Source organism: Mobula birostris, chromosome 3 (genome assembly GCF_030028105.1).
Source record: "Mobula birostris isolate sMobBir1 chromosome 3, sMobBir1.hap1, whole genome shotgun sequence".
NCBI classification, from domain to species: Eukaryota; Metazoa; Chordata; class Chondrichthyes; order Myliobatiformes; family Myliobatidae; genus Mobula; species Mobula birostris.
The window spans coordinates 135,959,898-135,977,452 of record NC_092372.1 but is presented as its reverse complement, the minus strand read 5'-3'; the positions used below and the strand labels follow the sequence as shown (position 1 = coordinate 135,977,452).

The 17,555-nt window shown below is 39.9% G+C and overlaps 1 protein-coding gene across 1 annotated transcript in view; it reads left to right on the top strand.

Moving 5' to 3' along the window:
- The window catches only part of LOC140195290 (aryl hydrocarbon receptor-like), a 219,428-nt gene that overhangs the window by 151,377 nt on the left and 50,496 nt on the right, over positions 1–17,555 (top strand). The window contains exons 4-5 of the mRNA XM_072253377.1: positions 122–211; positions 12,315–12,438. Coding sequence (XP_072109478.1) covers positions 122–211; positions 12,315–12,438 — 214 coding nt within the window. The remainder of the gene's footprint in view (positions 1–121; positions 212–12,314; positions 12,439–17,555) is intronic.

The following is a 17,555-nucleotide window of genomic DNA, read 5'->3' as shown; positions in this document are numbered from 1 at the left end:
GCCTCCAGTTTGAAAGTAGTACAGCCATCTTATAAGGTACTATTTACCTTATTGTAGAAAATGTTTGATCTTATAATTGGCCTTACTCAACAATGACTGGCCTTATTCTTTAACTTTGCAGGCTCTCAATGGATTTGTGCTGGTAGTAACAGCTGAAGGCTTAATTTTTTATACATCTTCTACCATTCAGGACTATCTAGGATTTCACCAGGTATGTTTTCCTTTTTCTAAAATGTGTAAGGATCTCAAAAATAAGCAGTTCTGTTATCAGAGTTCTCAATTTCTCTGTTCATGTTCAAAGTTTGCATGTTACCCTTTGCGTGTAAAATTCAAATTGGATTCCAGGAATGTAATTGCTTTGGTATTTCCTTTACTATTAACTGTAGCTGAGATATAATTTGTTGCCAGTCAACGTAATTGTTTATTTTCCAGCATTTATGCTTGGCAAAGTTTCAAAATTACTATTTATTTATTATTTCACTCAAAATCTAAGAAAGACCATACATGGTAGGCTCTATTGTTACTAAGTTAAATGTTATTGCAGTTGTCTGGTGAGCCAGTGTAAACTGGCTCACTTTACAATGTATTCAGAGTTACAGGACTAGAAGTTTTCTTTGTCTTTTAGTTTTCTTATTTTCTTGATTTGTTCTTAGTTACAATTGCAAATCTCTCACTGTTCAGTACAAAGTATAGTTAGTAAATGAATAGATGTGGGGAATATTTGGAGCAGGAAGCAGTGAATGTCATTCAATCCCAATTTTTCAGCTATGTGCTTAACCCTTTTTTGTATTATTATAAATTAAGCTGGATTGGTGTGTGCCAATAAGGCAAAGGGACAGTTCTGTGTAAAGTAATGTGGGACAACCATCATCCCCAAAAATGTCCATTGATTACTATCTGCTTGCTCATCACATAAATTTGCCAGTTAGCCTGCTTACAATAGCAGTGCCAGTGATGGAGCTCATAAGTTAGATGATGGATCCACAATGATTCCATTTACCCCCAGTTTTTCCAAAGACAGCCTTAAATGCTTTTTTGTAAAAATTGCCAAGTAATAGAAATGTCTAAATATTTGTAATTTCAGTAATTTTGATCATTGTTTCTAATATTTTATTAATTCACAATGTAAATGTATTTTGGAATCTCTTAATATTTATTTCTTTCCTGAAGATGCCAGCTACAAAAAACAAATGTTTTAAAATTTAAATTATCTTTTACTCTTTCTGCCTCATCTCATTTCCTATAATTTAGTTACCTTAAATAGCACTTCACAGGTATCTCTCAAAACACTAGTCATTAACAATGCCACATATTTTGGAAATACTACCTCCACAAATCTCAACTGCAAACACATTTAGAATTGCTTATCAAAAGAAAGCAGTCTACATTCTCTTTTCAATTAATTGACCATTCCCACAGAGACTGAAGTTTTACTGTAATGTTAACCAGCATACACTCTTCTGCATAGAAGTCCTGTAACCTGAAAGGGGCTGCTGTACATAGCCTGAGTAAAAGTTTCAGAAGTGTGAGCCCCATCATGCAAAGACTTCTACGGGAGTCCCTGAGGATTGAGAACAACATGCTTTCACACCAACCTGTGGTGTGATCCTGAGATGGTTGATTTTGGTATTGTGGGATTGACATACTCTGCAGGTGATTTGCCATCTGTCCTTTGGATATGTAAGAGTATGTAATGCATAAAGAAGAATGGCCATTGCTCCAGTTATTCTAATCTTTGCCGTTTACTTTGCCATAATATTAAACCCTGAAATTGAGTGAAAATCAACAATTACAACACCATGAAAAAATTCCAAAATATGGTTATTCATTTACTTCTAATTGTCACCATTTCAGGCAAAACAGACCAGTCTGTTATCTTGAATTTAATTATTAAAATAGTAGCATAAAATGGCATAGCGTTTTGATGTTTTAAAACAATATGCCTACGGTAAAGTTCTTGCATGTTTGAGGATGATTGGTGTAAGCTTCTACTCTGCTATCAGGTTAAGTTAGCTTGATAATATATGATAGAATGGTGGTGTATATTCGTTTGGAGGTTTTACCCCAAATGATGCCTGAAGGTGTTATTAAGTGGCAGTGCCAAGCAGGCTCGCAAGTTTTATTCTTGGCCTAGTCTTCTTATGAACCCTCCTCTTTTTCATGAGGCTGTTGGACAAGGTAGAGCAAACAGGTTCAGCGGTCATCTGTGCCAATCATGGCCCTTGTGATATTCACATCACAAAGTGTGAGGTCTGTGAGTTTCTGAGATCCCAAAAGCAATGCTGGCTGGAGTTTAGCTCCCTGTAGAGTTCCCACTGAGGTAGGTTCACCCATGGCAGTAAGTTCAAGAGGGAGGTTTCAGATAAAGTACAATCCAACCAAGATCTCAGCGGTGGAACTGCAGAAGATGACGACACATCACAATGGCAGTGAGAGTGGAGGAAGGCTGTTGCAGTGAAGGATACCGAGTTGCTTGCACTCCATGCCATTGGACTCTTGACACCAGTCTACCAAAAACTGAGTTATGGCTGTCTGTGAACCAGCCTTCCAGTGGCATCTAATTGAATATGTCATTGTCTGAGCGAAGGAAATAGAGAGAAATTACTGGAAGTTGAAGAAATGAATGTTGAAGCCATCACTTTGGAGCTATTAATGAGCATTCAATCCCCACTTCTCTCTTTGAACCATCTTTGAATTTTAAACTAAAGCGAATGGTGGCAATACTGAAAGTTTGAAGTAAGTTTATTATCAAAGTACATATATGTCACCATATACAACGTAATTTTCTTTTTGGGCATTCTCAATAAATCCATAGAATAATAACTATAACAGAATCAATGAGAGACTGCATCAATTTGGGTGTTCAACTAGTGTGTAAAGGACGACAAATTGACAATAAAAGAAAGATATAATAATAATAAATATTGAGAGCATGAGACAAAGAGTCCTTGAAAGTGAGTCCACCGGTTGTGGGAACGTTTCAGTGATGAATGAAGTTATCTCTTTGGTTCAGAAGCCTGATGGTTGATGGTTACTCAGCAGCTCAGATATCAACTATGAATGAAAAAGTAACTACTGTTGTAGTTTGATGATCCTTCATCAGAGGGATTGATGAATGGTCAACCTTCCAAGGGAATTTTCCATTGTTGTACTTCTATTTCTAGTTGCTTTAGTCATTTTAGTCTTGCTTCTTATTGTTTTTCCCTTTATCTTTATTCTGTCATCAAACAAATACAACTTGTTCCCTTTATTAAAATTGTGAAGACGAAGAATGTTACTGAAGCAGAACTGCAGTGCGTGAATATTTTTCAACACTTCAGCCCTTTTAGCAGCAGCTCTTGGAGTTTTTAGTAGTCAGTTGCTTTAATCATATGTTGTGTTGATTAATGATAAATCACAATCAAATGGATGTCACCCTAAGGAATTAGTGTCTAGAAATTGAACCACAAAACAAGAAAATCCAATGAAAATGCAAACAAAGTGCTGAAGAAACTCAGCAGGCCATGCAGCATCCATGGAAAGGAGTAAACGGTCAATGTTTTGGGCCAAAATGTTGACTGTTAACTCTTTTCCATTGATGTTGCCTGCCTGCTGAGTTTTTGTATTGTTAGGTACCCCATAACTGGGTTGCCAAACCAGCAGAAATGGAACACTCGTTGCAGTCTGTGATTACTAGGAACTAAGAAAGTTTTATTAAAGAAATAAGTAGTACAGTACACTAACCGCGAGGATATAAATGGCAGGATTTTCATGGATATAAATGGCAGTCTAGGGGTAAAATGATCAGTGTTAAGGTGAAGCAGAGTTCAGTTCAGTCTAGTGCAGTTCGAAGTAATCGCTGTTGTTGTACCGTGGGAGAGAGTGAGAGATGCAGTTGGTTTCAGGCAAACCTTTCGCTGCCTTCTGATCCAGCTGTGGTCACCGACTGTGACCCCTCCGTTCCGGATGCGATCGTTCTTCCGTGGTGAACCCGGCACCCAGGCAAGGGCGGACACACACCAGGTTCCCACCAATCGTACCTTTACCCCCTGTGAGCCTCTGACCAATTCCCGCGAACCGGTCCTCCAAACTCCCACCAACTTGTGGAGCACACTGCTCTTTCCAGGGTCTCGTGGCGTGTGTCCTGCCTTAGCAAACCCGCTACTTTTATCCCCCCTGATGGGGTATCACCTGTCCATCAAACTTCAAACAGTTCAGGTTCAAAACAAACGGTCTGTGGCATACGCCAACATCTGAATTGTGTCTCTTTCTCCTTAATCTCTCTCTTCTCTCTTATTAGCCTTATTAGCATTTTGAATGTTTCTCCATTGTCTTTCGTTATCTCTCATTAGCATCATCCGTTCTGCAGCTCTGCTTGGCTTCACATATTACACCCCCACCCTTAAAAGGATTTTTACTGGGGTAAAAATTTTGGGCATGAATGCACATTATAAGATACACACTAATATACAGGTAGTCATCAGCTATTCGGCTAATACAGAGAACTTTGAGTTTTAACACCTGGACGGACAATCAGCAATCACATTGTCGGTTCCTTTTATATGTTTTATCTTTATATCAAATTCCTGTAATACCAGGCTCCAGCTTAACAAGCATTTGTTTTTATCCTTTATTGTGGCCAAAAACACTAATGGGTTGTGATCAGTTTAAATTATCAGTGGTTTCCGTGCCGGACAAATATAAACCTCAAAATGTTGTGATGCCGGAATGATTGCCAGTAATTCCTTCTCCACAGTGAATAATTTCTCTGATGGACATTAAACTCTTTAGAAAAATAAGCCACTGGGTGTTCAATTCCCTCTTTGTCTGTCTGCAACAGCACCACCCCTGCCGCTTCATCGCTGGCATCTGTTGCTAAGGAGAAGGGTTTTGAAAAGTCAGGCACATTCAATACAGGGTGGTGACACAGAATCGCCTTCAGACTCTCGAAGGCTTGTTGACAAAGGTCGTTCCACACAAACTTCTCATTCTTCGGCCAGAGCTTAGTAAGAGGGAGGGTAATATCCGCAAAGTTTTTGCAAAACTTCCGATAGTACCCCACCATCGCCAAAAACCTTCTCAGGGCCCTCTTGTCCGTCGGGATGGGAACTTCCAAGATAGCCTGCATCGGTGCCAGCTGCCCCTGTCCTACCACATACCCCAGATATGTGACCTTAACGTGGCCGAACTCACTTTTCGCAAGGTTCACTGTCAGGTAGGCTTCAGACAGCCGTTTAAACAGTTCCTCTACTGCCACAACCTGCTCCTCCTACGTGTCACTCCAGACCACTAAATCATCAATATAAGCTTCTGCGTCCTTTAACCTTTTTATCACTGAATTAATCATCCTTTGGAAGGTCCCTGGGGCGTTTTTCATGCCAAAAAGTAAAACATTATACTCGTATAACCCGGATGGAGTGACAAATGCTGAGATTTCTGTACCCCGGTTGGTTAAAGGAACACACTGATCAGCAAATCGATCTTTGTGATGTACTTAGCTCTCCCCACTTTATCGATGCAATCATCTATCCTTGGGATGGGGTAAGCATCAGTTTCTGTGATGGCGTTCACCTTTCTGTAATCTGTACAGAATCGTATGCTCCCATCGGGTTTCGAGACAACCACACAGGGAGAGGCCCATTCCGATTTGGATGGCCTAATAATACCTGTGGCTAGCCTGTGTTCAATTCCTTTCTCCACTAGCTTGCCCTTCTCCAGGTTCATCCTATAGGGGTGTTGCTTAATAGGCTGATCTGATGTAACAATAACATCACATACCGTCCCCTTGCATCGCCTCGGGACATCCGGACATACACCTGCATGCCAGTTAATTAGCTTTATCAGCGGCTCACTCTGTTCAGGGGTTAAGTGAGAGACCTTATCAGCAAAGTTGTCCAAAGCAATAAAGTTCTCCAATCTGGTCGGCACCATATTTACCTTTTCAAGATGGGTTTTCCCCTTATCATTTGGCACCCCAGCCTCATTTATTTTTGTGACAACACCGACTAGATCTGCTTTCTTATCGTGGTAAGCTTTTAACATATTAATATGCACTAATTGTGTCAGCTTACGTCTGTCCGGCGTTTCAATAACATAATTCAAAGAGTCTACCTTATTTAATCACTTTGTACAGACCGTGGAATCTGGCCTGGAGGGAGTTGGTTACCGCTGGAAACAGAACTAAGACCCTATCGCCCACTTGAAACACTTGTTCTCGGGGCACTGTACTTGGTCTCCACTTCCTCATCAGTACTCCCTCCTTCACATAATAGCCCACTGGTTCCCTTTTTATTTCTGCTTCAGAGAGAGCTGTCTTCGTCAAAACCATCAGCTCCTCGTCTCGTTCCTGTGCCTGTATAAATTCCTTCCTCACTAATGATAAATCTACCTCAACTCCCTCACTTCCTTCTGCTCCACTATGCTCCTTCTTCTCACTTTCTAACCCCTCCTGGTACAAGGCTGGTAAAAACGTCTCAGCTAAATGCACATTCGCTTCGGCAGCCTTTCCCAACATGCATCAAGTTACTGCGCAAACGGGATAAACCTGTAAGTCCATGGGCGGGTCCTCAGCCCTGGCAGGCTTGCTCGTCGGCTTTACTGCTGGGTACACATCTCCACCTGCAAGGTCGTTACCGAGTAAGACCTCCACGCCTTCCATCGGTAATTCAGGCCTCACCCCTATCATGACCGGTCCGGAGACCAAGTCACTTTTCAGGTATATCTGGTGCAAAGGTACTGCTCCAGTCCCTTTCCCAATGCCTTTTATCACACTGACCTCCCCAGTCTCGGTCTCTGCACTAAATTCTAACATCCTCCTTAAGATCAGTGACTGACAAGCCCCAGTTTCTCTCCAGATCCGTACTGGAACTGGAGTTGACCCCTCCTTCACCGACACCAATTCGGCCGAAGTAAACTTCTCGCGCCCTTCCTGAACTCTATCAGTCCTCTTCTCCCCTAGCGGTTTGTTTACCGGCTCAATACAGCCAGTCGGAGTCGTCGTTTTTCCTTTCCCTGTCTCCCTTGGGGCAAGACACGTGGACGCAATGTGACCAGCTTTCCCACAATTATAGCATATGACCCCAGGAGACTTCCTACCAAACTACTTCCTGACTTCCTTATCCTTCTCACTAGTCCCTGGCTTACTTTCTGGCTTTTCTGGTGGACTTTCTCCACCCTCTCGACTACCCTTCTGGTAGCTCTTACTCGGGGTAAACTTTGCTTTGTGTATTAATGCGTACTGATCCGCTAACTTAGCAGTTGCGGCTAAGGTTTCTGCCTCTTTCTCATCTAGATAGGGCCTCATACTTTCAGGGACACAACCTTTAAATTGCTCAGTCAGTATTAGCTGTAGCAGTTTGTCATAATCTCCAGTGACCCCTTTCGAGGCGCACCAACGCTCACAATACATCTGCATCTCATGAGCAAACTCTAAATACATGCGGCCCACTGCTTCTTCACATTCCGGAACCTTTGCCGGTATGCCTCTGGGACCAACTCATACATCCTGAGTATAGCCTCTTTCACCACATCATACCTCTGGGCATCTTCTGCTGACAACGCTGAGTAAGCTTGCTGAGCCTTCCCCTTAAGCACGCTCTGGTGTAAAACAGCCCACTTATCCCTCGGCCAGTCCTGACTTGCAGCAACTTTTTCAAAATGTAGAAAGTACCGATCAACATCGGCCTCCTCAAATGGGGGAACCAACCTAACCTCCTGGGTTGCCCTGAACCCTCCACATTGGTCTGGCATTTAGCCCCTCTCGAGCGCTATCCTTAACTTCTCCAGCTCAAACGCACTTTCCTTCTGCTTCTCTCTCTCTTCCCGTTCTAGCTGCCTTTCTCTCTCTTCTCACTCTAGCTGCTTTACTCAGAACTCATGCTCGAGCTTTAATTTTTCCATCTGCAGCTGCACCGCCTCCGCACCAGGTTTGCTCATAGACACCACCTCCAGCTCCCCGTGGGGAAACACACCTTTAGATACATAATGCTCAATGATAGCTCTGTGCATCTCCGCTCTCATTGTCTGCTTCCCCTTAAAAAGGTTCAACCATTTTGCAACAGTCGCCAATTTTGATTTCTTGGCATCCTTTAATGCCTCCAAGTTTGGCGCCTTTAGAAATTCCTCAATATCCATTTCTGCTGTTTGCCCTTTTTTTTGGGGATTTAACCCAATCAATTTACCCAGTCCCAATTTTGGCATTCAAAATCCCGGATGAGATCCCCACTTATGTTACGTACCCTGTAACTGGGTTGTCAAACCAGCAGAAGTGGAACACTCGTTGGAGTCTGTGATTACTAGGAACTAAGAAAGTTTTATTAAAGAAATAAATAATACAGTACACTAACCGCAAGGATATAAATGTAACAGGTTAGCAATGATAGTATACACATATACACAGAAATAGGGTAATAGGAATCAACCAAGCTCTATCGCAGTCTAGGGGTAAAAAGACCAGTCTTAGGGTGAAGCAGAGTTCAGTTCAGTCTAGTGCAGTTCGAAGTAATCGCTGTCGTTGTACCGTTGGAGAGAGAGAGAGAGTGAGAGATGCAGTTGGTTTCAGGCAAACCTTTCGACGCCTTCTGATCCAGCTGTGGTCACCAACTGTGACCCCTCCATTCCGGATGCGATCGTTCTTCCATGGTGAACCTGGCACCCAGGCAAGGGTGGACACACACCAGGTTCCCACCGATCATACCTTTACCCCTTGTGAGCCTCTGACCGATTCCCGCGAACCGTTCCTCCAAACTCCCACCAACTTGTGGGGCACACTGCTCTTTCCAGGGTCTTGTGGCGTGTGTGGTGCCTTAGCAAACCCGCTATTTTTATCCCCCCTGTTGGGGTATCACCTGTCCATCAAACTTCAAACAGTTCAGGTTCAAAGCAAACGGTCTGTGGCAGACGCCAACATCTGAATTGTGTCTCTTTCTGCTTAATCTCTCTCTTCTCTCTTATTAGCCTTATTAGCATTTTGAATGTTTCTCCATTGTCTTTTGTTATCTTTCTCATTACCATCATCCATTCTGCAGCTCTGCTTGGCTTCACACATGACAGTATGCTGCTCTAGAAATTGAATCCAGTTATTCTGTCTTCTGTATAAGTCATGCCTAAAAAGCAAAACTTATTGTTTTGAACTCTTTGTGATCATTTCCGGCAGAAGTCCTACCATCAGGAAATTGGACTAGTCACTTCCTGCCCTGATTTACACTATGACGTTGAACAATTTACCATTTGTGGTGCTTGCGTGTGCTGATGTTATTAGTGTGGTTAGCTGGTTTAATTATTTAACAACAGAAATTAGACCTTTGCAATTAACTGGCAATAGAATGAATGTACCAAGCATGAGTCAAAGGGCACCTCAGGAATAATATTACTTTGATATAATCACTGTTATAATTATATTCACAGTCCCTTACTCAGAGTCATAGAATTGTAATGCACACAAATGGGCCCTTCAGCCCAACCATATATATGTTGATCTTTTTGCCCACATTAGGTCCATATCTTCCTATGCCTTGCCTATTTAAGTGTAGTATAAATGCATCTTAAACATAGTAATTGCATTTGATCTGGCAGTGCATTTCAGATATCAAACGCTTAGATCCCCTTTAAAGCTCCTTCTGATCTTAAATTATGTTCTTCTTTTATTGGTGCTGCTGCCTTGGGAGAAGTAAGATCTTGTCTGTCTACTCCCTCATAATTTTGTATGCTTCTCTCAGGGCCATCCCTCAGTTTTTTTTTACTTCAGGGAAATTAAGCATAACCTATTCAGTCTCTCCCCAAAGCTAAAGGTGAATCTTCTCTGCAGTCTCTCTAGTATAGGTATACAATTCCAAGGGTGCTGATGAGAACTGTGTACAGAATTCCAAGTGTGGCATAACCAATGTTCTTCAAAGTTCCCACCTAAAGTCTTATTTCTAGTTTTCCATCCCTTTATCTATGATGGTAAATGTGCAATTTTGGCTTTTTCATCACTTTCTGGTAACCGTGGACTTGGACCCCAATTCTCTGTGCTCATCAACTTTCTTGGTGCCCTGCGGTAGCTCTGATAGCTGCTCGCCAATCATTGGTGCCAGATGGTATCTATGATCAAAGAATATCATTGGCCATTGGTCTAGGTTGGCATTGCCATCATTTACCTGGTGACATGCTCTTATCTGTCTCCAACCTCCCTCTTTTTTTTCTCCTTCCTATCTACCGCTTTCCACCGTAATTCCCTGCTGAATCCCTTAGGTCAATTTTAATGCCCTTAAAAATAATAACACTGTCTCTGTGCAATAATATTCTAATTTTGCACTTTTTGGATATTTCAGATTTGATTTGGTACCACATACAGCTTCTATTTAGCACACTAGAAATGGGTAAATTCTAAATTCCAGGCATATGAGTAGTCTAATCCAGACACTACTTCATTAATGCCATCTATCATTAACTTAAGTGAACTATTTGTTATATTTTCTTTGAACTAATAATGTTAAGTGTAACCAAGCTTTCACTGTAATTTAAATACAGTTTATAGAAACATAGAAAACCTACAGCACAATACAAGCCCTTCGGCCCACAAAGCTGTGCCGAACATGTCCTTACCTGAGAAATTACCTAGGGTTACCCATAGCCCTCTATTTTTCTAATCTCCATATACCTATCCAGGAGTCTCTTAAAAGACCTTATTGTATCGGCCTCCACCACCGTCACCAGCAACCCATTCCACACACTCGTCACTCTCTGTGTAAAAAAAAAAAATACCCCTGACATCTTCTCTGTACCTACTTCCAAGTATGGTGTTTATGTTTGCATGGTGCTGACATGCATGAGGGTTCAAGATTGTCACAATCAGAATTAGGTTTAATATCACTGGCACGTTGTGAAATTTGTTGTCTTTGCAGCAGCAGTAGTGTGCAATACATAGTAATGGAAAAAAATGTGAATTACAATAAGTATCTATATTAAATAGTCAACTTAAATGAGTAGTGCAAAAATAGAAATAAAAAAGTAGTGAGGTAGAGTTCATGGGTTCAATGCCCATTCGAAAATTGTTGAATTGGTGCCTTCAGGTTTCTGACCTCTTTCCTGGTGGTAATAATGAGAACAAGGCATATCCTGGGTGATGGGGATCCTTAATGATGGATGCTGCCTTTTTGAGGCATTGCTCCTTGAAGATGTCCTGGATACAGTGGAGGCTAGTGCCCATGATGGAACTGACTAAGTTTGAAAGTTTCTGTAGCTTATTTTGATTCCGTGCAATAGCCCTGCCCTCCCATACCAGATGGTGAGGCAGCCAGTTAGAACGCTCTCCATGGTACATCTGTAGAAATTTGCAAGTATTTTTGGTGACATACCAGATCTCCCTAAACTCCTAAAGCAATCAAGACTCCTAATGTCAATTCCAGTACACCAGTGTTAAGGAGAATGAAATAATTGTTACTCTGGATTTGACACAGCACAAAAAGGAACAATAAGATAAATACACAATAATAATACAAAACAACACAATAAATATAAATACATAAGATAGCTTATATGTAGATAGATTGATTGTATATCCATAAAGTGCTGCTAGGCACAACAGTGTCTGTGCATAAGGTCATTGACAGGAAGTGATGAGCAACATTGACCTACAGTATGGGTACAGTATGTTAAAATCGTTCAATGGCTTATAGTTTATAACCAGCTTTCATTGAATAGATTAGTATCCGGATGCTCAAGAGACTCAGTGGTTTACCAAAAGTAAACCACTGAACACAGCCACATAACTGTATATTTTTCTCAGAATTTCTAGTTATGAGCTGTAAGCAAAGTAGAATCAACTTGGTGATTGTATTTTATGAAGAAAAATACAGTTAAAACTTTTCTTCCTGAATGATAAATGATTGTTTAATCCCTATATAACTGCAATTGATAGTAAATAGTAATGCCTTTTAAAGTGCTTCTGACTTGATTGTGTGTGAATTATGTTGCAGTAACATTGGAATCTAGCAAATGAGTTTTAGTTTTCTAAAATTGTTCACCATGTTTAAAATTGATATTTCATCCATGGGTAGTAGTGATTTAAATTGACTGGCTTGCAAAGGGAATAGAAGGGAAATCTTGTGAGGTCTGTCAATTAAAAATATTTTCAGTTTTAATTCTTTTTAAAGGCTAAGGTGGCATTATATATTGTTATCTGTAAACATTATGTTTGTGTCGGTTTTTATGTAATGAATTGTTCTACTAACTTTTATCACGCTCACCTTAAATGCTTAAGTTAGCTCCATTAGAATTATTTGGTCAGGACTGAAAAGTGTTGAACAGGAGTGATAAAGTTGAATTCAAATGTTGTGTTTGTTTTCTGTCCTTAGTCTGATATCATCCATCAAAGTGTATTTGAATTGATCCATACTGAAGATAGAGGTGAATTTCGACGACAACTTCATTGGGCTCTGAACCCAGAATCAAATACTGAATTGGGCAAAGTGCATCCAGGTAATCCTACTGTTTCACTTGAAATCTCAAATAAAGAGGAAAACTCCCATCCTGAGCAGAAGTAAGGGTTCATTCAATTTACTTGGATCTCTACAAATCCACTCCTTGAAAAGCATATTGTAACTTGTATCAGTAATACATAGACAATAGAATTAGACAATTGTTATAGGTATTTTAGCTGTTTTTTAATTTTTCTGTTTTTTTATCAGCATTCAATTGAACAAGATATAAATATTATAGTTATTGGCTCAGGGGTCTGGACTTTGCTAAATCTAGCCTACTGCCCAGAATATAACCCAACTGCCTGCACCTGCTTCCCTTTTCTGGATATAGAGGACTAATTAGCTGATCCTGTACACCCAAGAAAGTTTTTAAATAGTTTAATCACAAACAAGAGAGAACCTGCAGATGCTGGAAATCTAAGCAACATACACAAAATGCTGGAGGAACTCAGCAGGCCAGACAGAAATGAATAAACTCAATGTTTCGGGCCAAGAACCTTCTTCAGGACTGAGTTCCTCCAGCATTTTGGGTGAGTTGTCTAAATAGTTTAGTTTTTTTAAACAAATTTTAAAAACTGATTTAAAAATTATGATAAAAACAGTAATATAAGTGAAATATTTCAAACAGTAAAATCAGATTTCCTTTCATTAATAAACCTAGCCAGCAACCCTATGTAAATAAGCACCACATACAACAAGTAATTCAAGAGGCAAATACAAGTTTGGTCTTTTTACAAGGGTCGATAGGGACATACCAGATTTCTTGAGACTCTTGAGGAAGTAGAGCTGTTGGTGAGCTTTCTTGGCTATAGTGTCGATTTGGTTGGACCAGGATATGCTATTGGGATGTTCACTCCAAGAAACTTAAAGCTCTCAACCTTCTCAACTTTAGTAGTGTTGATGAAGACAGGAGTATGTGCACTACTCCCTTCCTAAAGTAAGCGACCAGCTCTTTTGCCAACACTGAGGGAAAGTTTGTTGTCATGACTCCACATTACTAATCTCTAGTTCCTTCCTGTACACAGACTCGTTATTTTAGGTACAACCCATTACAGTGGTATCACCTGCAAACAAGTAGATGGAGTTAGATCAGAATCTAACCATGTGGTTGTGAGTGCTCAGGGAGTAGAGTAGGGGTCTGACGACACAACCTTGTGGAGCAACAGTGTCCCGAATACACATGATGGAGGTGTTCTGCCTGTCCCTACAGATTTCAATCTGTTGGTTGGGAAGTCAAAGATCCAGTTGAACAGAGGAAAATTGACTCTCAAGTCACAGAGTTAGGTGATAAATTTTCTTGGAATTATAGTACTGAAGATGGAGCTGTAATTAATAAACAATCATCTAATGTAGATGTATTTACTGTCCAGATGCTCAGGAGATGAGTACCAGAATTGCAGTGGGTCAAAGTTGTTCAGGAGGCTGGAGTTACTGCGCGCCATGCCCAGCCTCTCAAAGTGCTTCATGATGGTGGATATCAGAACGACTGGGTGGTCGTTGTTTCCTTGTTTTTCAGTTGCATAATTTGCATTAATGTCATTGTCATAAAGAGGGAAAAAAGTCATATATAAATTGGCTCAGGTGTTTTAGTGCATCAGGCAATATTTAAATGAGCTGCAGAACAGGATTTAATCCTGTTTATTGCATACATCCCAACATGTTGATTTATGTATGGCGTACTAAAGCAGGGGTGATTCATGTATGTGCAGTGATTTACAGTACAATGCACATATCATCCCTATTCCACCAGTACAGGTCCACAATCCCTTATCCGAAATCCTTGGAGCCAGTTGCATTTTGGAATTAAGAACTTTTCGGGTTTCAGACCCCCATCCCACCAATACCAAAACACATGTATGCTCAAGTCCCTTATTTAACCGGTCTCAGTATGGTGGACTTTAGGACCTGGTGGCGCACCAAGCCTACGCAAATCCTCCTGTATACTTAAAATCATCTCTAGATTACTTATAATACCTAATACAATGTAAATGCTATGTCAGTAGTTGTTATACTGTATTGTTTAGGGAATAATGACAAGAAAAAATGTTATTTCCAACAAAAACATTCAATAACACATAAAAATGAACACAAAATATCAGCGAACTGCAAATGCACATGTAACCAGTACAAGCGCTGAGCCATAACTGACATCTGGCAGCCTCTGCGTCACACCTGAGTGACATCAGCTGTGTGTGAAAGAAAACTTCAGTTTTCAGAGCTTTTTGGATTTCAGAATGTTGGATAAAGGAATGTGCACCTATACTCACTTAAATGTAAGGTGTCTGTTTAGAAATGTAAGCAACTTTGCAAAAGCAGGCTTTGACAACAAATTTGAGGTCCATTATAATGAAAATTAACTTAAAAAGTAACAGTTGGTAAATTCTGATGCTTGAAATCAGTTACAAATAAATGCCTTTTAAGTTTTTAAAACTTTCTGATAGCAGCTTTCCCTCTTGTGACCTTGAACTTGCTCTCCTTTAAATTCAGCTCCCCAACTCAACTGCAAAACTCGCTGCCTAACATCCAATGGCACAGCAGTGTCCTTAAGATCCCCATATCTCCACCTTCCTATCTTTGATTATACTTCTACCTTCCCTTGATCCCTCTCCAACATTTCTTGTAACAGTAAACTGTTTTACCTTTCTTTGTCTACAGTGCTAGAGCATTTTGAGGATGGACCTTTCAGCGAATTTAATGTGCAAGGTCTGCTGTCCTGCCCACCATTTTAAATTGGGCTTTGCAGCAACATGTTTGCACCTCAAAAATGCCTCAGACACTGCTCCATTAAAACACCTTCCTTGGTGTAAATGAATTTCAAGATGATTTTATTTTGTTCTGCTGATATTTCTACTTTTGCGTGACTACAAAAAAAAGCACCTTAGGCTTGGACCACAAATGTAGTCAGTGGAAATTGGTTGGAAATGTGTTCACTGGTTAGAGTCGTCAGGCAGAAGGGGAGATAAGTTACAGCTGGAACACAATCACCAGGTTGTTGCTGATTATGTAATGTTTTGTTCTACAAGCAAATAATAATAATCAGGTAATCATCATCACCATTATATCATGGTTTATCCAATATTATGATTGTTCTTGGCAAAAATTATACAATAAATGACCTATATATTTGCAGATGAGCCTTGACTGATTAAGTAGCAAATAATATTTGCATGATTCAACTGATAGGCAATGAATATCTCCAACAAGCAAAGATTATGACATTTAACAATGTTACTATTGCTGAATTTGTCACCTTCAAAAATCCAAGGGATGAATGTTCACCGGAAATGTTACTGGACCAGCTCACTAAGTGTCGAGTCTACAAACACATAGAACAGGAGCTGGATATTCCGAATATAGTGATCTGTCCCTTAACTAGTCCTGTTTGGCCTCTTTAAATCCTCTCTGTATTCACAGTCATGCCTCATTTACAATGCCCACAAAATCATTAATGTAAAATATGAAGAACCAATTTTTATGGTATGCCGCAACTTACAGCTTGCCATTCTGACAGTTATCTCTTCAATCTCACTATTTGTTTTTAGTCTGATAACTAATTCCCAGTCCATGCCAGTAAATTAACCTCAAATCCATGTGTTCTAACCTTGTTGACCAACTTCTGTGCAGGATCTTTTCAAACACCTTCAGAAGAGGTGCAGAAGAGGTTTATGAGTTAATTACTAGGATGAGAGGGTTATTAGATAGTTAAAGAAAATTCAGTTTGTAGTATTTTAATTTAAAAGAGAGATGGACACGAAAACTTGTTTATACAAGCTTGAATGCTGAGCTCCAAGCAGTTGTTGATTCATTCATTGAAACATAAAAGATTGATGCTTTGCGTTTAATATCTGCATGTTTGTCCTGCACAAACATGCTTCTGCTACCTCACTCTGTACTGCATCTATATGGTGCAGAACTAGATGCTCGAAAACTTGGACTACTTCCCAAATGTCAAAAGCCATCTCTCATCAAAGGCAGACCAATGATGAAATTCACCATCACTTTCAATGTACCAGCACAACTTTTGATCTTTTAAGAGAAAAAAGGATAACAGAAGATCAAGACCTTTGACTTGGCACACAACCCACGGTTTAACAGACAACAGTGATCCCTGCCCTCCAATGTGATCCTAAGTTCTGGTCTGTCTACAGCAGGAACAACAAATATGCCACTACATCACAAATTAACCACTCGTCAGCCTCAACCTCATCCATAGAACAATTTGTGATTCCCACACTGATTTCATCAAATACCTCAGCCCTAGAAAGCTGGAGTGGAAGTAAGTCAAGATTGTCGAAAACTCCTCTGCAAAACGAGTGCATGAGTAATTTGCACAAAGAGTTTTTAAAATACACTTGATAAATTATTTCCATGAACATGGACTTAAAAAAATGTATTATCTTTCTAAACATGATATATCAATAATAGTTTAACTTATAAGAGTTCCAGAAATATTATTTTAGGACTCATGTATTTGTAGACTTGCTAATTTTGAAATGCTTTTAAACACGACCCCAACTTTGGAGTAAGTTTGTTCATAAATGTGCATTTTCACAACAGCTGCTGGCTAAACTAAGCACAGACGGTAAGCTCCAAATCATGCAATACCACTTTAGAAACTGTAAGCTGATACAATGGTTTAGGCAAGTAACTCATTTGGGCAGAACTACTTTATACTCAATTCAATAATGATGCACAGCCTCAAATAGATTCAGGTTCTAGTGTTGTCATAATGACCGTAGTTTGAGAGTTGCGCAGTTTCTAAAAAAAAATCTGCAAATTTGCTCACCTGCTGGACTCTTTATTTTAACTATAATCATAAACACACCCTGGAAATGGTACCCTCTAGTCACTAAAGATAGATCAGCATATCTACGGCATAGCTGTAGAAGTCTTAAGGAATAGAAATACCACTCTTAACCAGATATACAATGTCAGTGTGACAGTCTGCTTAGATTTTTTTTAAAGTTTGGAAATACTTAGCAGGTTATGTTTTGTCTTTTGCTTTCAAATGGAGATGGTATAATTATTAGTTATTAAATATGTGAAAGTATATAATATCTGATGTCTTTTGTCTGTGTGCACAATATGCAATTAGAAAAATGGCAAAACTCAGTG